General features: G+C 40.8%; 1 protein-coding gene across 1 annotated transcript in view; it reads right to left on the reverse strand.

Moving 5' to 3' along the window:
• The window catches only part of TBC1D15 (TBC1 domain family member 15), a 34,711-nt gene extending 24,873 nt beyond the window's left edge, over window positions 1-9,838 (reverse strand). The window contains exon 1 of the mRNA XM_082280469.1: window positions 9,755-9,838. Within this exon, the coding sequence (XP_082136595.1) occupies window positions 9,755-9,778 (24 nt within the window). The 5' untranslated portion in view covers window positions 9,779-9,838. The remainder of the gene's footprint in view (window positions 1-9,754) is intronic.
• Window positions 9,839-22,021: the final 12,183 nt, after the last annotated feature.

Here is a 22,021-nt window from a genome sequence, read left to right on the forward strand (position 1 = left end):
CTATCTTTTACACAAGCAAGAAATTTCAGGAGTGTCCTGTTTAAACACAGAAATATCACTTGGAAGAAATCTTTAAAGGTCACCTAGTACATCTCCCTAGTACATCATTACCTTTCAAATATTGGAAGTCTTCTTTCCTGTTCTCTACTCCAGTTTATTTCTCTTTTCTATCCAAAAGATCCTCCCTCTATTTCTACCAACTATCTGTTTTCAAATTTAGTCTCTGTTCAAACATGGCAACCTTGAAATTAATTTAAATTTTACCTTCTAGCTATTTGGACCTGATCTATCACAAAAACTAGTCAGAAATATAAACCAGTTATCAACTACTGGGACAACTGCTCTAGAAAAAAAAAAATCTATTTGTATCAGAGTTATACTGGTAGAAGTGCACTTCTGCCAAAAATGTTAGTATCATAAAGTATACCTTCTCAGTCTAGAAAGTAAGCCATCTAATAACTGTTTTTATTATTTTCTGTCCATTAATCTCTCAGAAGGACAAATGTTTCCTTTCATGGGAAAAGAAAATGTGTTCCCAATGCCACAGTTATCATGCAACTGAAAAATCCTACACTGCTCCTTGTAACAGCTTCAGCTCCCTGTGCCATGCTCCACCAAAACGGATGATAAAAACAAAGAACATGCTCAGAAGTTCAGAAGGCGTTTGTAAAGCAGAGGACTTGTCACAAAGCACCTTATTCCCATTATACTGTTATTCAAGAGAAAATCTTCTCCAAGTTTGAAAGGCCAGAAGGCCAAGCTGCTGGGATTTTTCTTTTCTAATAAAAAGCGTAATCTATTTATTTTTTCCAACTGTTAACTAGGGTCTAGAAGACACAATAATGCAACTAATTTGAAAAAAGAGATAACACTGATCTTACAAAAGAATATCTAGATGTTTGTCCACAGTTAATCCCTCTGCAAAACAATCTGGAAGTTGCCATCTTGAATTCTTCAAAATACTGAGCCGCTCTATTCAGCAGTACTTTGTAAGGTAACTCCATAACTGCATTTGAACAAACTGAGTTTTGAAATCTAATTCTATAGTGGCAGCACCTAGAAATTAGCTACACTGGGTGGCTATACTTCACACAGTGGTCTTAGGAAGCTGAAAATTCAAAAATGCTATTAAGTCTTCTTATAGCACCTTACAGTAAAATGTAGCTTGTTACAGATTTTTGTTTTCTGGTACTGCAACACTGGCAAGCTATTCAAAGTCAATTCAAAGACAAAAAGTAATGTCAAATTACACGTACAAGTAATTAGTACTAAGGAAAGTATCAAATTGAAAGACAGTATACCAATAGTGAGATTTGAAGAAAAGCCCACCCATCAGTAGATGACTGCTACTACACTGTGTAGCTCAATCTCACACACCATGTGGCTGGCCTGCAAAGCTTTTTGCTCAGTGCCTCTGCAGCCCAACACTCAGGGAAATGCCTGGTCAGCCAGCACACTTGGACCTCTTAAGCATTCAAGAAAACAGATTTCAAAACTAAGCAATGGCATCATACACTGCCTCTTGCCTAAGCAGTAGGTTACAGCAGAACATGCAAAAAGGCAGCAAATGTTGGAGGATGACCAGAAGCATCAGTAAAATACCAAGGACTTGTGTAAGGTCTGCATGCAAAATCTATGTAGTGAGATCCTGGTACATACCTTTCTTAGCAGCAGTTGAAGTAACTATAATCCCTCCAAACCCAACCCAAGTCTGCCTCTGTATTACCTGTCAATACCCTCAGCATAGGAAAGCAACCCAATCTCCTTTAAATCTTGATAACCTTTTGCCTTTAGTGAACTAGGAAGGCCTCCTTACCCACTGTGTGAAAGAATTCCAAGAGTTTTAAAGAATATCATCTGTTCAGTTAGTCCATTATGCTTTTTGTATTACAAGACAGGAAAACACACTACTGGCTCACCGTGGTTTTATACTATTCACTATTTTACATATTCATCATGGGCTCCTTTACAAAGGCGAGAAGTAGGTAGAGTCAAGCTCAATCTTTCGTTTTCTTCTCATTTGGTAAGAGCCATCACTCCTCCCCTAAGTCTACAAAAAATCAGTAAGCCCATCATGAAAAACGACAAGTTAATGTTAATAAGTGCACACCACAGGTCACTAGATAAGCTGACACGTCCCTAGGATTTTAATACAATCCCAAAAATATCCCTCACCCCAGTACTACAGCCCTTCCACCCATCCAGCTAATAAGAATTCTGTGCTCTGCACAGTCTATCCAGTGGTCCCTGAAACAGAGCCTCAGGGAAAAAAAGCCATGTATGTTGCTCAGATGCTCGAGGCCAAAACAGCTCTACAGCAATTACAGGCCTCACTACTGATTTAAAAAGTGATTGTTCTGCTTTCTTCTGTACCCCTTTGCAAACATCTACTGAACTGTCCACAGAGATGTGTATTTCGCAGGTTTAGATGTTATTACCTACATGAAAGCCAGACTCTGCTGGTTCCACAACAAAAACACAAATGAAAAAAGAAGTGTTTATCGAAAGCACACACCAATGCAACCAAAGCAAATGAAGATGTAATGTGACAGGAGATGAAAAACTTTGAAAATTACTTGATTTCAAATAAATTTTAATTATATCTTGTGGCTGTACATTGGAATTACTGAAAGATTTTCAGACATTTTACTAGCTTAAAGCTAGTTCTGTGCAGAACAGATTTATCCATCCGTGGTATCCTTAAGTTCCTAGAATACTTCAAATCGTAAGCATTACTTAAGGCAACTTAAGACTGTAAAAGCATTCAGTTGGCAACTTTTTTCCCTAAGAAAATGATGGAGACAGTAGGAAAAAAGTTTGTATGATTTAAATATTACTTTTTAATAATCCTAAAGTTTCAAGTTTGAAATAAGATGTACCCAAGAAGCTTATGCTCATAAGTCTTTTCTGCTTGTCAAGAAGTCCATGCTGGCAGCCTGCAAGCCCGATTCACAGCACATTTATTTGTCCAGTTCAATTGAATGAAAACTAGACCCACTGCCTGTCTCAGAATCCCACCAAAAGCTGAAAATTGACTCAAGTTTCCAAATGCTACTGAGCCACCTTGACCTGTTTCTTTTTTTCCATGGGTGCTACAGAGGTCAAAGGCAAATTCACAATTCATTCTGATCAGTCATTGAAAGCACTGCACCACACAGAGACAACAGCTATTCCAACTCCTATACTGACTGAGGGTCTGTAAAAACAGAGAACCACAGCAGAAAATTCAGGAAAGCTGCACAAAGCAATAGCTGTCTACCCACCTACCATAAAAAACAGATGGAAGCAGCAGGATATAGGCTCAGTTTACATGTCATGGCATATGCTAGTTAAGGTTCTGGAAAACTCTTTAAGTATTTATAGTCTGCGTACAGCAAAAAAAAATAGGTTTCTGAAGTCCCACCATTGGCCCAGTAACATCTTCTGAGAAATAAATTGTATCATTCTTAATACCACAAGGACACAGCACGGACAACACGTATCTCCGTACTTCTACTGCAGTGCTTACAGTGAGCAGTCTGTCAAAGACATGTATGAGCAGAAGGCCTTCAGCATGCCACACCAACAACTACAATATATCCCAGAATACAAGCAAAGCCTTTTGATTTAACGCTTGCCATTTGATAGCAATTTACAGCCCTGTGCTACCAGCTAGTGAAAGATGATAACATTGCATCCTAAGACAATGAAGTATAGACAAGAAATAAAAGGAGAGCTAAGATCTGGGGCTACCACAGAACAGGATGGTCCTGCCATCCTCACCCATGTATTTTCCACCCTGCCTGTGCTGAGCACCTAAGTATTAGCTGTCACCATGTACGCTGATTGTTCGTATCTTCTAACTCCTATTCCTAGGTCTGTCACATACCAACAACCTGCCAAACACAGAACACTTGAGAGAAAGGAGAAGCATGGCAACTCTCCCAGCTAGTTTGTTCCATGTTTCAGACACTTCATACTCTCACCCTGTGTTCTTGGAGAGTGTGTTCCACTCACTCCCCTATTCTGCCAGAGTACAGCTTGAGGCCAGCACTGCTCTGCCAAGATGCCATCCAGCATCTCATAACAGACACAGCTTGAAGCACTTACATAGTGAATTGACCACTGCTCTGGAGTCAGTAACTATGGCACTGTGTAAATACTGATATTAACAGCTTTTCAGTAGCAGTTACTTCATTTTTTGCCTCATGTTAGAGAATCAGGTAAAGGATCTCACCAAGAATTCAACAGCTGAAGCAGCAAGCAGGCATGTTCATAAGAAAGGGACTGAGCAAAAAAGTCTGCTCTGCAGACTTCTAATTAAGGAAAAATGGCTCTGTCCACAAACATTAGCAACAGATACAGCAGCTGTGCAGCACCTTATTTCACATTCTGATGGAAAGGAAACAGAACAAAGGATGCAATACTGTAAGGAAACAGTTATAGACCAATAAAATTAATTCAGTTTAGATAATGGTTGGCCTAAGTGACCTTACACCCACAAAAGAAAGCATCTTAGTTTAGAACTACACATTCAGTAAAAAGAAATATAACTCAATAGAAAAGTCTACATTATACTGCTTGAATTTCCATCTTCCTCTTTGGAACAGCTGATGTTTGCCCAAAGCTTATTCACATATCCACTGCTGAAGTGTCACTGGGCATGTGGAAGTACCTACTGCATCAAGAGTCTGTTTCCAACAACCAGGTGCCAGTACATTTGAGTGCTCCACAAAGCATCAAGCTAACATCACTTGACCAGCATGATCTTCTGCGGAGCAGAAGATATGCTACAATTTCTGGCATTCGAATTTTAATAAAATACGAATCATAGAATGGTTTGGGTTGGAAAGGACCTTAGAGATCATCTAGCTGCAAGCCCCCTGCCATAGGCAGGGAACATTCCACTATACCAGGCTACTCACAGCCCTATCCAGCCTGGTCTTGAACACCTCCAGGGATAGGGAGTAGACAACCCCTCTGGGCAATCTGTTTTGGTGTCTCACCACACTCAGAGCAAAGAACTTCTTCCTGATATCCAATCTAAACCTACACTTCTGCTTCAGCTGAAGGCCATTTCCCCCTTATCCTATCACTACATACCTCTATGAAAAATCCCTCTCCAGCCCTCTCATAAGCCCCCTTTAGGTACTGAAAGGTGCTCTATGGTGTCCCTGGAGCCTTCTCTTCTCCAGACTGAAACACCCCAACTCTCTCAGCCTTCTTTCACAGAAGAGGTGCTCCAGCTCTCTGACCATCTTCATAGCCCTCTTTGCTCCATTATGTCTATGTCCTGCTTATGGTGGGCACTTCAGAGATGGACACAGTACTCCATGTGGTGTCTTATGAAGGCACAGTAGAGGGGCAAAATCATCTCCCTTGAGCTGCTGACCATGCTGCTTTTGATATGGCCCAAGACACAGCTGGATTTCTGGGCTGCAGGTGAGCATTTGAGTCATACTGAGCTTTTCACCCACAAACACCCTCAAGTTTTTCTCCCCTGAGCTCATCTCAATCCATTCTCCACCCAGCCTGTACTTGAGCTTGGGCTTGCCCCAGGGACTTTGCACTTGGCCTTGTTGAACCCTGTATGCCTTTGTTTGCTGAGACTATGGCTCAACTTTTTCCCCAATAAAGTAAAATTTCATAGTCTGCTAGTCTTAAAGTCTTAAAAACACCAAATTTCTAAGCAGGGGTTGGGTAGAGAGGGGCAGAATCCCACAAATACTGTTCATGTTGTGACAAATATGAGAAAGCTCTCAAATCTGGGAAGTACGTATCACAAGAAAATTTTCCTACTTGACAACAGTACATTTGTCATGCTCTGCCTTGTGCTCTGAAGATTTCTTGAACCACAAGGTATTTCTGCTACTTATGCAACAATAGTGGGATATCAGAGAAAATACAAGTCTATTCAGGGAACTGAAAGCAAGAGCTTGAGGTAGTAGCTGGTCCTATTGTGACCACTTCTGCAAAGAGAAATCCTTAACAAATAGAAAATAGAAAGAAAATACAGAAATTTCAGAATTATCACTGAACTGCTTTACATTCAGGCATAATGAAACCTTAAGCAAATTCAAGAGAGATCATCTTCTGCTCACAAAGAAAATCCATTAAGTGCAATATAATAAAAAAGAATTCTGATTGTGTTCACAGTAAATTATAAAGCCTGAAAAAGTTATAACAGATATTTTAAATCAAATGCTTAATAAAATGGCACAACAATGCCCAGTACAGGAGCCTCTGTGCACTCAAGTTTAACTAGTAGAAGGTGGAGCAAGACATTGCCTATCCCACAGAATAGATATACACCTAAAATAATTCACTGTATCAGTGCCAACAAACTACCTGAAGGATGCAAAGTTAATCTTAACACACCATATTTAAAATCCCTTGGCTAGTTCCTAGCTACAAGAAAAAAAGAAAAACAAAACCAAACCAACACTTCCACTGCAAACACAAATTCCCTCCCCAAACAATACAGCACTAACACCACTACTGTTTCTAATAGCTACAGTGCTCCTTGAACACTTCTAGTTACTGAACTGGCCAGACATCTGAGCTTAGAGGTAAAGCTCAGATGTTTGGTCAGTTAACACCCTGAAACTTTAACTCCAAGAGCAAGAGCACAGGCAAGTGAAAAATAACTTATCTGACAGCCCATGTGTCAATTGGTAACTTGAGAAAGATGTAACAACCCAAGTGCTGAAGATACTCTGAACTCCAAGAACATTAAAAAAATATTGTTACTGTCTTTAGACCTGCTGCAATAATCACCTATATACTGACAGACTGAAACTGAAGTTTGTACTTCTCCCCGTACACAACTTTTTAGCTCATTTTCTAACATGGTTTTCTGGTATAAGGGTGAATCCAGAGTTGGTTCTCCGAAATACTGTAAACAAATTGCCATTTGCTAAGAAACAAAAAGAGAGAAAATATACCTGTTTTCATGAAGTATAATATATGTATAATATATAAATATACCTGTTTGCATAAAGTAAAAAGCTCTGAAAACAAGAGACCTTATTACCAAGTTACTTCCAGAAAAAACTGGCAACTCTAAGAAAGGGCAAAAAATTGAAGCTCACTCTGTTCTAGGGCAGATGGTCATTAATAAAGAATGAGTCATGACTCCAGAATTCAACTGCATTAACTTTTCCTGAACCAAGTTAACCACCCATATAGAGAAAAACACTGATAAGAACCTCCTGAGAGGTTCAAGCAAGAAAAAAATAACAGGACAAAAGTCCAAGTAAAGTAGTATGTGAGGTAACCAAATTTATAACTCATATTCCATTAATGTATGGAGCAGAAACCAGAGACTACATGAAATAGCTGAATTCTGAATTCACTGATATTAATAATGTCTGAGAAATAAAATTAAAAAGAAAAAACAAACCAAAAAAATCCACACAAAAAAACCACCAAAAACTAAACAAAGAAAAAAAACCCTGCAATAGAGAAGAGAAAGGCAAACAGGGTAAAAATCTAATAGAAACCACAACCTTATACGGTTTGCTAAAACAAGATTTTGTGAAAGCTGAAACAATGCAGGTTATCCCAGCTGCTTAACATACTACCACGTGCATTCCATGGGAAACACTCTGCGTAGTATTTTGCAGAAAAGAGCACATACATTAAAATACATCACTTTCATGTGATAAGATCTGCCATGCGAGACTAAAGCACCCCACAAACCAATGCCTACTACTCTTTCAGAAAGCTACCACCTGAAACACCTCATTACAACACTGCAGTTAACTTAGGACACCCACAGCTTGTAAAGACACTGAACTGCAAAAGGCCTGAAGTGAGAATGCTGGGTCTGTACCAACCTACACTGCATTTATTCCACCTGGAGTGAAATTTCATTAGTTTGTGAGCCCTTCCAAAATCCTGCTGCCACTCAAAGGAACAATTTGTGGTCCAATGTGCCCAACAGAAAACAAACCCAGACAAAAGTAAGCACAGCTGTACGTATTATTTAAGCTTGCCAGATCTACTCACTGACAGATCAGATGAGTACAGTATCCAAGAAAGCAATAGTTCAACACACAGGTAGGGAAATACAGAGAAGGATGGAACTGCTCCTGAGAACAGTGAAGTGTTAAACCAGCCCAGCCACTTCATGAAGTTTGAGAAAACACAGCTTTTTTCTCTGTATTAAAAAAGACATGGCAAAGAATGTTACTGAATTAGAAGTTGCATTAAGATGTTGCATTAGTGCAACAACGTGCATAATCGAAACTGTTTTGCAACATCTTAGAGATTTAATCTCAGGCAAACAGGCGTCTTTGAAAGGAACAATGAATACATAGCAAATTTACAAACAACTAATCTACAATCGTTTTAGCATCTCATATAAACCATCATAATACAGCTGCTTTCATGAGAAACATCCTGAAGAAGATCCTGATAAAAACCGAAGTGGAAAACAAAAAATAACCTGAAAAATTAAAATATTAAATATTTATCTAAAAATTAAAATATTTCCCTTCATCCAATAAACTTCTGAATTGATATTAAAATGGATAAAACCAGAAGAGAAACTTCTCTGTGTACATAAAAACTGGATGTGCAAAGATAGAAACAGCTGAGAGGACAGTATGGCAATCTTTATATTTACACACCTAACAGCAGTAAAGAACATAAAACTGAAACTGCAAAAACTCGAGCTGTACAAATTGCCTGCTCCAACAATTCTGGTTGAAATGGGTATGGTAAGGTGGCACAAAGCAAGATCTTTACGGAATTTTCATGCTATAGCTAAGTGCACTCCTCAGCACCCTCGGAGAAGCGCACACGTAGCTAATCACGTGTGTTCTCTTATGCCGAGATCAGCATGAGCTGAAACAATCATCTTCTGCCCTATGCTGGAAAAGTGAAACCGCAGACTATCACACACTCACCGTGGCTACTACATACAATCGGACACTGAGATTTTAAATCCTAAATAAAGCGTCCAGGTGCTCGACAACACCACACTACAAAGCAACTCTTTCAGAAGACAGAGTCATGAAATAAAAATATTTCTACAATAAAACAATACGGGCACAACTCCTAACTGTTGGCGGGGGCGGAGGGAAGCAGTGGGTGTTGCCTGTCCCTCCCCCTCCTGCGAGCTCAGTCCCTGACAAGCAACACTGTTTCGTTCCGGAACACTCGGCAAGGATCCGCGGCGTCCAAAAATTTTTATATTACCAAATTATCGGACTGACATGGCTTTGTACCCACGCCTGGGGCAGGTTCCCGCACACTGCCAGCACACAGGCCGGGGGAAAGACCACTACGGCCCATGAGCACCTCTAGACACGCGGCCACGTAGACGGGACAAGCGTCGTTCCTCTACCTCAGGCTGAGAGCCAGCGCGGCCACGGGGCTGCCCGCCCCCGGCGGAGAGCGGCCTCCTGCTAGCCCGGGGCCGGAGCCGAGCTGCCGCGGCGGTGCGGGGCGCTGCCCGGGCGGCAGGTGCGGGAAGGGCCCGAGTCCCACCCGCCGGCCGAGGCCCCCTCCGGCGCAGAAGGCCCGCGGCCGCTGCCAGCGCCCGGCCCGCCCGAGGCCGGGACGGCCCATGCCCGGAGGGGCGGCCCGTGAGGCGACCCCCGCACGGCGGGGGGAAAAGGCACCCGCCCGGCAATAGAGCGGCCCGACCCCTCCTTCCGCAACCCCCGCCAGCCGGGGCGACCCAGCGCCGGACACGGCGCGTCCCGCGGGGGGGAGAAGGCGGGAGAAGGCGGGAGAAGGCGGCCCCGCCGTCGCCCGCCCCCGTTACCTTGCCGCTCGGCGGCGCCGCCATGTTGCCCACGAGTGTTTATGGTGACGTCGCACTCCTCACGTGCTTCCCCGCCGCGGCACAACAACGGCGTCACAGCCGCGGGCCGCGCACGCGCACTGCGCGGGGCGGGGCGCGGAGAGGAGGCGTGGGGGCGGCGGGGCCGAGCCGCAGAGGCTGGGGCGCAGTGTTCTCTTCCAAAGGCTGCGCGCGGTCGCCGTGGTCCTGTCGCTCCTTTTGAATCCCTGGCACGCATGCAGCCCTCCAGGAGGATGGCGGGTGTCCAGCCGCGGGCCCCGCAGCGGCCAGAGCAGCGGTGACCGCTCCACGACAGCGTGCGCTTACGGCGGCGAGGAGGAAAGGGGATTGTTGTTCTTTTGGGGTTTTTTGTTTTTTGGTTTTTTTTTCCCATTCACCCTTAAAGCTTTTTCTGAGCTCCTTGAGGTTGCAGTTATAGTTCGAGCAATGTTATATAGTTGATGTATAACACACATCATACTCTCTCGAGTTATTTTCTTTCTCTTTCCACTGTTGTCCAGTCATAGAAACACAGAATAGTTTGGGTTGGAAGGGGCCTTAAAGATCATCTAGTTCCAATCCCCCTGCCATGGGCAGGGACACCTTCCACTGGACCAGGTTGTTCAAAGCCCCATCCATCCTTGGACACTTGCCAAGGATGGACACCCAGGACTTGTCTTTGCAACCGGTTCCAGTGCCTCACCACCCACACAGGAAAGAATTTCTCTCTAACATCTGTTCTAAACCTACCCTCTGCCTGTTTGAAGCCATTCCCCCTTGTCTTATCATTCGATGCCCCTGTAAAAAGTCCCTCTCCAGCTCTCTTGCAGGCCCCCTGTAGGTACTGGCAGGTGCTGTAAGATCTCAGTATCACGGTACCCACAGGCACTACTAAGCTGCCCCACTACTCATATACCGGATCTTTAATGTTAGTGAAAAATACACCACTTTCAAGATGATGATTTTCAACACATAATGCATTCAACACATCATGGGACAAAGGTAAATCTTAATTACAATCTCATCCATATTAGCAAATATTCGGCTTTCATATGTGTACAGATTTATAAAGTCTGAAGGAATTCTGCAGACATCAACGGATTTTGATTGGTCTTCTTTATCTGGAAAAGTATATAATGTGGGGTATTACTTTAAAAAAAATTGGCTTTCACTTAATGTCTGCAACATTTGATGCTGCTGAGAGCCATACATAAAGATGGTTTTTAAGACATTGGTTATATTCCAACAATCGCACAAAATATTTTGAGCAAGTAGTATATCCCTAAATACCATTTATTTGAAATAGACAAATGAGATACTTGCAGGGAAGTGATTTGCTACTCTGAAAGAGCAAAGGTAATTTGTTGGGGTTTGCGATAGGTTTTGGTTGGCTGGGGGCTTTAATTTCTGTCATAAAGTGGCATTATAATTCCCTTCTGACCTCTCGAATTAAGAACGCATTTGGTTAGATTAATATCCATATGGTACTTGCCATGGAAAACCAGATTTGCAATTTTCAAGACAAATCCTAATCTGCTTCAAAGTTAGGAAAGCCTGTTGTGTGACTCTCTGTATGTAAACATTCATAAAGATGAGAAAATGAAATAAAAACACAGATCACAAGTTCTTGTAGTAATATCTAGGTCTGGAAAGCTGCATCAGTGTAGCAAAAATGGACACCTCAGCTTTGGTGGTCCTTCTCTTTAAATTTAGTAAGAGCGCAACTTAGTGTTATGGTGAATACAAGGGAGAAGGCCACATATTAAAAATGCGTCGCCATAAATTAATTGCTTTGAGGCATGCAATTGTTTTAGCCATCTTCCACATCCACATAGGTTTCATCTCATTTTGTCTCCCATGTGTTCATTTTCATCTTTTCCTTTTGCTACCCTTTTCCTTTATTTCTTTCTCTTTGCAATATAATCATACATTAGTTACACACCCATCTGTTATCTTATTCCCCTCTGCACTTTTCATCTCTAACCTCCCTGAAATTTGCAGTGAACACTGGAGACTTCTTCTGATTAGTTCCATGGCATCCCCTCATTCTGGCCCTTCAATGAAACTGCTGTGTCAAGGTTTCTTCCCTAGGAGAAGCTCAAATTTGAGATTCACATCTCAGCTTTGTTAGCCAAGCCACAATCTACAATGGACTCCTTGAAGTCTGCTCTCTTTATTAGTATGATTGCCATCTTCTAGTTCCCCTGTCTCTTGGACTTGATCATTAGCATATTGAATCAAAGCCTCTGTTTCGTTGTAGGAAATTGTGTCCACAAATACATATTTATCTCATGACTCATTGCCATATTTCTACTACAGCCATTAATTCTGATCCAAATTAAAATCTCTTTTTATCATCTGCAGACAGCTAACAGACAAGATGGTTTTACTTTCCTCCAGATTCTCTTGGCACTCATCTTTCTCTCTTCAATATCAATACCCATCTGTCTCCAAGGCCCACAGCTTGCTTGATGCCTTAGTCTTAGAGAACTCTCTGGACTCTTTCATGTTTTACCTAGCTCCCTTGCTGACATTTTCTAATACAACAGCACCAAATCATAGCTTTCCCCATCTATCCATACAGCTAAATATTTTTTCTTGTAACATTCTCTTTGCTGACAGTAACTGATACCATTTTGATATTGCATATTTGATATTTGATACGCATTGACTTCTGCGGAATGTTTTTGTCATTTATCCAGCCTATAGTATTTTAACCCTCTCATCTAACTCCTCCTGTTCATCTACCCACTCCCACCCTTCTACAGGGCCCAAGATAAAATGCCATTACTCATTTTGAGGACAATTATTGCCCACTCTCACTCACTGCCATAGGTCCTGCTTCTATCAAGTCAGCTCAGTGCTAGACTTTGCCTATTACTTGTAAAATTTTCACACAAGTGGTGTGGAAGGCTTTTTGCTCAAGCTGACCTTCATGGAGCTGTCAAGTAAATAAAGAATTAAAAGATAAATCCCATTTGTATTACTGTTGGACATCAGTTAACTCTTAATTTTCCAAACTTAATAAATTTTGCTGGAACACATCACTGGAATATGCAGTCCCAGAATATGTGTGGCAAGTCTTCAACTTGTCATCTATTTGAAGCATTAAAACTGAGTACATTTGTTTATCTGACCTTAGGAGCACCCCAGTCCTTGGGAACCACTCATTACTCCCAAACACAGGTATCAGTCCAGTGAATTGCATCCCTGAGTTTCAAATTAATCTCATTAAATGACAATTCTCACACAACAACCAGGCTTGTTCTTTTTGTTTCCCAGGTATGTCTTTCATAGTTCCTTGAAGTCAAGCTTGAAACTTCTCAGGCTTAACATTGATACTTTTCTCTGAGGGACATGTGCTCAGTGCAGCTCCCTTCCTCTTCCAGCAAGCATAGGAAAGGAGCCTCTGCTCTAAGTTACTTTGATGAATGATTAGCTGGTCCCACAGAACTCATCTTGGGGCTCTTGTCCTACTGTGCTGCTCTCAGCATGCCAGTTGCCACTTACCTTGGTGTTAAGAAGGCCAGTATGTTTCAGAGAATTCTCAGTCCCACAGACCAATTTACTCCATGAGATATATATGACCGTCTTCTAGCTACTTATCCAATCTTTTAGACATCCATCTTGGGCCTTCTCCCTTGTTCTCTAGCAAATTATGTGTATATTGTTACTCAAGATAAGGAGCAAAATTACTCTTTGTTATCAGGTTGCACTATCAAAGATTGAAGTTGGCAGGAAACTTTAGAGATCATCTAGCCCAACCCTCCTGCCAGGAGCAGATCACAAATGATTGCTCAGGGCTTTGTAAAGTTTGAGGTTTGAGAATCTTCAAGAATATATACACCACAACCTCCTCAGTCAAGCTGTTTCATCAGTGTTTGGTTACTTTTGGAATGCCAAAGGTTTTTCTTATGCCTAAATGGAATTTATTGTATTTCAGTTTGGATCCATTTTGTCATGTTCTTTCATTGAATATCATTAAAGAGACCAGGTATGCCTTCTTTACTCCCTCTCATAATCTACTTTTAGACATTGAAAAGATCCTCTGAGCCTTCTAGAGACAGAACAATCTCACATCTGTCAGTGTATCTTTGTATGACAGATGGTCCAGTCTCCTAATTGCCTTTGATAGCTCTTCACAGGTCTCACTCCAAGATGTCAGTGTCTCCATTTTACCAGCGAATCCAGCACTAGACCCAGCATTCCAGGAGTCTCTCACCAGGGCTGAGAAGTATCATCACCCCTCAGCCTGCTGGCAGTGCTCTTCCTCACGCAGCCCAGGATGGCTTTCTTTTCTGGCTCATCACTGACTTGTGCACTGTTGTTGACACTCAGATACCTTTGTGCAAAGCTGCTTCCCAGCCTATATTATTGGTGCATTACATTATTGCACTTTACAAACCTGAGTGATAGCCTCTGGAACTTGATGTTGTGTGACAAAGTGCTAGCAGGTTCCTCTCCCTTCTCCATAAGCCCCTTAAGAAAACAATGGGACAGTCTGTAGCTCTATGCTAAAGTCCAACCTTTCACGTACTACACAGATGGGAATCCAAGGAGGAGGGTATCTTTAGCCTGGGGGCTCACTCTTCATTGGATTTTAATTAACCATCTGCTCTAGTAAGGAATAAAAGGTAGTCACAGCACACCAGCCAGCACTGAGCATGCAGCTAGAGTGTTCCTGGCTTTCCTGTGGCTTCTGTTGCTGTCACAGCTGCAAGCATAGCTATTACTGCTGTGCCAAAAGCTGCAGCAGCTGCTATTGTTGTTGTTCACACAGCTATTTCAGCAGAGTTCCAAGATACTTTCCTGTATTCAGAAGTGTCAGCTGGCCACATGTTCAACCACACGAAAACCTGGCCCACACAAGACAAGCGCAGATTCAGTCAAGTCCTTCCATCACAGGCTTAATTTGTACAAACAACCCCACAGCAGAGGAACAAAGAAAAAGTGCCAAAAATATCTTTCCCTTTGATCTTTACTTCTCCTCACAGGAAATGGATATATTCCAAGCCTTGCTTTGATAGATGCAACCCACAATTTTTCTAGGCTACTCCAGTTTGTCACAGACCACAGGCAGAAAGTAAATGGGGTGCTCTCCTAGACTCTGGGTGCACAAGACACGCAGGAGATAACTGCAGACTAGGCTTTTCAAGTTCCTCATATTTCAAGAGGTACCAGTCCCCAGCATGAACTCTATTGTAGACAATAAAGGAAATAGATGAGGATTTAGCTCTGAAATGCTCTTATTTTCCCCATGCAAGAGGAAAAGATTTAAAAAAAAATCCTCCCATCCTACTCCACAATTGGGAGAGCAGGAAAGAGATCGGGCCCTGGCCTGACAAGTCAACCAAGAAAGTGCCTGGGGTACTGACCTACAGTCAGCCTTTCCATTTTGTCATTAGTTTGCTCTTTTATATAATTATGGACCATACCATTTAAGGTTTCTCAGACTAATACCTAGAGACACAGTTGGGAACAGCACAGCCACTCCAAGCAGGCAGCATGTAAATATGATTTAAAGGGCAGAAGAGGACTAAAGCACCTGGATTAAAGCTGTACTGTGCCATCTGCTCTCAAGGCCAGAGCTCCTTATGCACCCTGGCCTAATTTATTTACCAGTAAAAATGTAGCCTCTGGAACTACTTAGGATCTTCTCTACTCACCAATTGTTTCTACCTCAAAGCAGAAATTGGTAGATGAAGATATGACAACCTTTCTAAGCTGTTTTTCAAAGGAAACATTAAAGAACCACTAACATGCACAAGTAGAGCATGCAGATAGAGTACTGTTCCAAGCTTAGCTGCCTTCTGCCACAAGGTTAGACAAGAATGGGGACAAAGTACACACAGACCAAAATTAAAAGGAAGGAAATGCCATCCACCAGCAGCACTTATTTGTATTAAGAGTGTGAGGGCATGGACACGAAGGCAGCATGATGAGATTTCTTGAAGCACTTGCACTGACATATTTTGTATATCCTTAAGCACAGCACTGAGTTAATGTTTGTGAATTTGATTTTTTTTTAAATCTGTGTATCAATACAATTCCAGGACATGAATCAACCCAAAACATACAGGAGCTGTCACATAAGAAAACATTATGGTTCATGTAACTGACCATCACTTCACAATAGCTTTTTTCTCTCAGTGGGGCATAAAATTGTGAGGTTTTCAAATATAAGAGAAGCAGAGCAGATACTAACATGAATGCTCCACATTTGTCATGCAAGGATAAATTCATGATTGCATCAGCCTCCACAGAGGGTAGCTGGAAGCTATCCGAGAGTGATGACTAAACAGAAACTGATCTGTTGTTTGCCGATTGGCACAAGAGTATTGCCAGAGCTAGGAATGCAAAGGGAAACACAAATGATTGTGACCCTATGACTTCTACATATATATCATAATAGCAAAAAACAACATTTCCTGGAAAGGGCAGAAAACTAACAGAATAATTGTTTTAGGGTGAGGGCAGTCACTGTTTACTTCCTGATCTTATTTTGCCACCATAACGCACTTCAGAGATCACTGTATTTCCCATACAGGCTGAAATCCCCAAGTCTCTGAAAAAGAATAGGTGTACATGGTGCTAAGCACTGCAGTATTAACATACTGAAAGGATTCCTTGGAGGCAACTGATTTGAGTAATTTTAAGCGTCAATCCAACTTCAGGATGGGCGCATCTTACAGTTGAGGATTGTTTTGCAATTACTCTATGTCACAAAACAGTGGGAGAGTAGATGGACTTCACAGGTGTATCAGATACTCTGCTGCCTCTTGCTATTTGAAATACTCACCATAGAGCTCTGATTGCAGGGTGTTAACTACAAGCAGTACACTTGCTCTTCACCACTTAATATAGCCCCTTTAATAAAATACTGAAAGATTTTGGAAAGACTAAATCTTTGAAGGAACTACATTTACTCTAAAAAGCTCTGGATTTTAGTTTCTTGAACAAAAAAAAAAAAATCTCACTAACTAGAAAATACACATTTTTTAAGAGAGGTTGTGGAGTGTTCCTTACTGGAGATACTCAAGCACTGCCTGAACAATTCCATGTAATGTGCTCTAGGATGACCCTGCTTGAGCAGAGAGGCTGGACCAGATAACCCACTGTGGTCCCTGCCAACCTGACCCATTCAGTGATTTCTGTGACAAGAAGATAGTAGGATAGAGTTGCTGACTTTCTAAAACTGTAAGTGAAAGGGCTAAGGAGAGCCAAAGCAGAAATATGCAAATTGCTCTCATGTGTGCTTTTCCTGTTGCTTGCTGTTTTCATTCACAATGTCCCCCCAGTTCAAACCCACAGCATCAGCTGACCAGCATTTTTCTCTAGGGAAGCATGAACAAGCACTCATGGTGGAGACAGGACAGCAGCAGGTTACAGACACATAGTTGGTGGAAAATTCCCACCTTAGCCTTGGCTCCATGTTTGACTTTGTTTTGCTGCATACAGGTAGCATCCCTGAGGCTGCTGTTAAAACACAAATGTGGTTCAACAGCAACTTGTTCTGTTCTGAGATGCCAAAGACCAGTGGTGGGAATCAAAGCTATATTTTACTGGGGATATGATCACACTACAGTCTCTGGGGTATATGCTAGCATAATTTACAGCAACCTCAGTGAGCCTGCTTTGACATCTTAAAGCCATCTTTTGAAACATCATACTCAGGTGGGTTTAGAAATATTATATGTGTAACATAAAAAAACCCCTGTGGTCTCAGTCACTGCTCCCAATTTCCAGTAACTTTTAGGGCCACTTTATTATAGACTGTCATCAAGTTCCAAATTCTGTAACACTCTGTATATTTAAGAAGCAACAATGTTTTCTTTCTGTATTGATTTTCAGTACACCTTCCCCCCCCCCCCCCCCATTGATCCATTTCCATGCATTTTCACTTTTAATATTAGGCATTGATAAACCAGCAGTCATGATAAAAAACCCCCTTGTTTTTATAGTGGATTGACCATTTGGCATTAATTTATCACAGGACTATTTTCCTGTAAATGCACTGGTATATAAAATGTATTAAGATGTATTTAAGAACTCCAGCTGCAGAAATGCACTGGGAAAGTTAACATAACAGAGATAAAAATATCTCTGCCAGGTATTTTTAAATGTTTTTACAAAATTTCTTTTATCCACAAATGCCAAATAGACCTATTCCTACAAGATTTGACAATGTTAAGTTACCTGACATTAAAAATGCTGCATCCTTTTCAGCATTGGATTTTCCCTGCTAATGTTTTCTTTCTATCTGAGTAAGACTGATAAGCTCAATGAGCTTATCTGATGAGAAAAATCCAGTAAGAATCATTATAATGCCTGTATGATCAAATAGAACTGACAACACTTAAAGATTTAGGTATCATATGCTTTTCTTTTTCTACTAAAACAAGCCTGATTAGGCAATTTTAAGTTTCCTGTTCTGAAAAAGAAACTGCTTGTGCTCTTCCACTGCAAGCCCCAATTTGATGACTTTTCAGAATGGAGCGATGGTTAACTTGAAGAAAGGCCTGAAATTTAAGTTTCAACAGTTCAAAAACACGAGTTTGGATCTGTCACAGAATACCAACTACCTGAAACAGATGAGGAAGTAGTCCTTGCTCTCTCCAATCCTCTCAACTGAGATTTCTTACAAGTCACTTCCAATATCCAAGAATCAGGAGTCAGATACAGAGGTAGCAAGGACTCACCATTAAACTTTCAATATTCTCTCTTCACTGTTTTGGAGATGGGATATGGCTAATTGTTAGGGAAGACTGCTGTAAAACTGCTACTTATCATCCTTCCTTGTCATGCTTTCAAATTGAACATCTTTTGGGCAACCTGCAACAAAAAATCAAAACCCCTTGAAGGGATCAGTGAGACTAGATACACTGAAAAAAAATTATTTGTCAAGATGTAAGAAAAGATCCTCTTGAGGAAAAAAATGTTATCAAACTGAGAGGAACTGGGTATTACTGCTGTAGTGCCTACTACTGTCTAGAAGAGCTAGAGAAGCAAGGGGAGAATGTGCACTTCCTTTCTTGCACAGCACCCAAAGCTTCCTGTAGCAGTAATTTAGCAACAAGGATCAATGCAGCCGAGAAGGAAGAGAAAGAGAATCCCTCTTTTCACAGTGACCCTGCAGCTGCATCAGGTCCATCTTACTTGCCTGAGTTCACAAAGCAGTGGAAATGGACTGAAAAAATAGTTGTTTTAATCTATCTTTCAGCATCCTGGTATTGAATAAACACAATCTAAGATCTAAACTGCCCAGTGGAATATGAACAAGTATGCTGTTCCTCCCAACAATCAAACTTTAGTTTACGGCTGTAGAACATGGCAATCAATTTAAGGCTTTGGCCAAGTTAAGCAAACCTAAGTGTTAAAAAAAATTAAGACTAGAGAGATCCTCTTGAAATAAGTTTTCATTTTGGAAGCAGAGCAATTTATCATTTTAACCATATTACAGTAAAAATTTCTCTGAGCCATACTATTTTCTGTTATATTGGACAGAGTAATACTTTGTCATAATGGTGACATTTTCATAGACTCTCACTTTTCAAGCCATCTCAAGACATGAAACATTCCAGATTCTCCACAACTCTCAAAATCATCTCAATTTCATTCTGCTCAACAGAGGGGCGAATGACAGCTCCAAAAAAAATGCAGGAGCAAAGAGTATACATTGTTATTTGATAGAAAAAGCCAAAATTTATTAGACAGCTATATCATTGATATGTACAGGCTTGCCTACATGGAAAGAAAATACTGATGTTGACCAGAGTCCTCCAAAGAGTAGCAGGAGCAACTGCCCAGCACAATTAAGAGCTAGTCTGGGGACCTTGATGAGTTTGCACAGCAAGGAGTGCCAAGGATCTTGGTCATTGTCTGCAACTCCTTGACACAACTGCAGTAAAAGTTATCCTCATAGCATGATCTACTCCCTGACTTCTCAAGAAAAAAGATCCTAGGATTTGATGCAGACTAAGATTAACAAAGTCAGCGAAATGTAAATAGTTAATAAATTAGCATATTCTAATAAAAAGTTTTAAGTAGGTTAGTATTGTGCCTGAAAGCCTGCTCAAAGTTAGTTGCATTCTCTTTAATGAAGCAAAAATGGTATTCCACAGAAGAACAACCCAAGAAGTGATCTTACAAGTCCTGAATAAGGTATTGCTATTGCTGAGATTCACTAACAACTCAAAAGAAAGGTTAACTCAGCACCTCACTCAGCAGCCTAATACCAGCACCCTCAGTTTTTCCAACATTCCTTTTTTTTTTTCCTACTTCTCCTTTTCATTCCACTAAAAGCAGAAAAATGAGACATGGCTGGCTCCAACTCTTATTCTTATGTTCATATCACTTAACTGCTTTCAGCTTATGGAGATTCCTGACCAGCATTTAAACTCTTTTTTTCCTGACAGCATCCAACATTTTTGGAGAACTCCATTTGGGATCTAACCACTTTCCATGACTTCATGCCTTTCTGCAAAGCTTTTTTCATCTGGTTTGGAAACTAAAGTAGAAATTTAATTACTAAGTTGTTTAAGAACTGTAGGCAATTTTCAACATGGTAGGATACAAAAATACCTGTCCACAATGTGTGAACACTGAAGAAAGCATGTAATATAATCAAGGTAATACACTTGACTGCTTCAAGAGACCATCCCATACAGTTCATCTGGGCATTGGATACCCCCATTTTGGAATCACATGCAAGATCACTGCTAACCAGATGAAGCCATCTCTCCCAATCTTTGCAGCTAGTTAGACTCATCTCCAAGTACTACACATCTGGATTTGCATGTCCTTGTCTGAATCAGTCTATCCCATCTTTTATAGCTTCTGAAGTAAAGTCTAAGTGCAGTATGCAGTGTCCATAAATAACTCCTAGCAGAGAGATACACTGTTGCATTAAAACAGTTGGACTTTGGCATGTTGGATTTTATTTCAGCAAGTGATAAAGTTTCATAGGTAGCTCGTGCATTCATAGTACTGTGAGCATCAAGACTGTGAGCAAACACTTAAAAGTTGTTTTAGAAAGGTACTGTAGCAAGTCAGACCATTTTATTTTACTATGTATGTAAGTAATCTTTGTCAAGACATACCCTGAGGAAGTGTGCTCAATGTTGAGTTACACACGCTGTAGCGGGTGTCTTCCTAATTGTATCTGCCCCACAACAGAGGTACTTTCTAAAGGCAGCCAGCCTTGTTTTTCACTTCTCAGAAGAATGAAAAATAGCTTACTTGTTTATGGCCACAGAAGTCAGCAACAAGAAAATAGTTCTTCAGATGTAGAAACCAGGCAATCGAGACCAAATGCAAGATTCAAGACCCTTGAAAAGCAAGCCACATACTAGTAAAACCAGGTTACTTGAGTAAGATCCTGCTCAAAAATAGAAAACCAAGCTATTTGTACTTTTCTGTGTATCAAGTGTAAAGAACATTCTCAGTATCTTTGACAGAGATGCTTTTTCCTCGAACTGTTGTATTTTGTCTGCTAACAATGAATAGCCAAAGTCTTATGTTAATCAGTCTAAACAATTCATCTTTTCACCTCTGTCTGGTCTTCAGCCAGCTTCCCTGACTTCACGAAGCTATACTTTTGTCCAGTTACATAATGATACCCTGCAAATCATAGGTTTTAAGTTTCATAAATAAAGTCCAACCAAACCACAGCTTAGACAGGAAGGTTTCCAGTGAGTATTTTTTATGTTTTAGTTTAAGAAAAGTAACTTGAGAATTTATTTTAAAAAAATATTTTGCTAATAGCAACCAGAACCTTTTTAGAATTACAAAATTGTAGACTTCTTTATCCCCACCTAAGTTTTCAGTAGTAACAGTTTTAATTCTTTAAGAAACTTAAGAGCTAGTATCAACATGCCTTTGTTAGTTTTGTAATTGTCAGAAGTCACATGCAATGCCCCTACCACAGAACACACTAAAAACTCTTTAGCTGCATGCAGAAAGATACATTCTACCCAAGTCTAATTGAAGTTGGGCTGTTTGGGGTTTTATTTGCAGAGATGGAAAAAATTAAATTTGAATCAAAAAACCTGAAACTCCTATTCTGAGGAGATTCCATTCTTGAACATCAAGACTTGCCAATTTCACTTTTCATATCAATATTGTATCACTTACAAGGCTGGTTGTCAGATACCAGTGTTAGATCAAACTGACCTGGTTTTCAACTTTGTCGAGCTCACTGTTGTTAGATATGTGAAAGTTAACAGTGTTGCTACATGTAGACACATAATC

Source organism: Coloeus monedula (assembly GCF_965178545.1).
Source record: "Coloeus monedula genome assembly, chromosome: 4".
NCBI classification, from domain to species: Eukaryota; Metazoa; Chordata; class Aves; order Passeriformes; family Corvidae; genus Coloeus; species Coloeus monedula.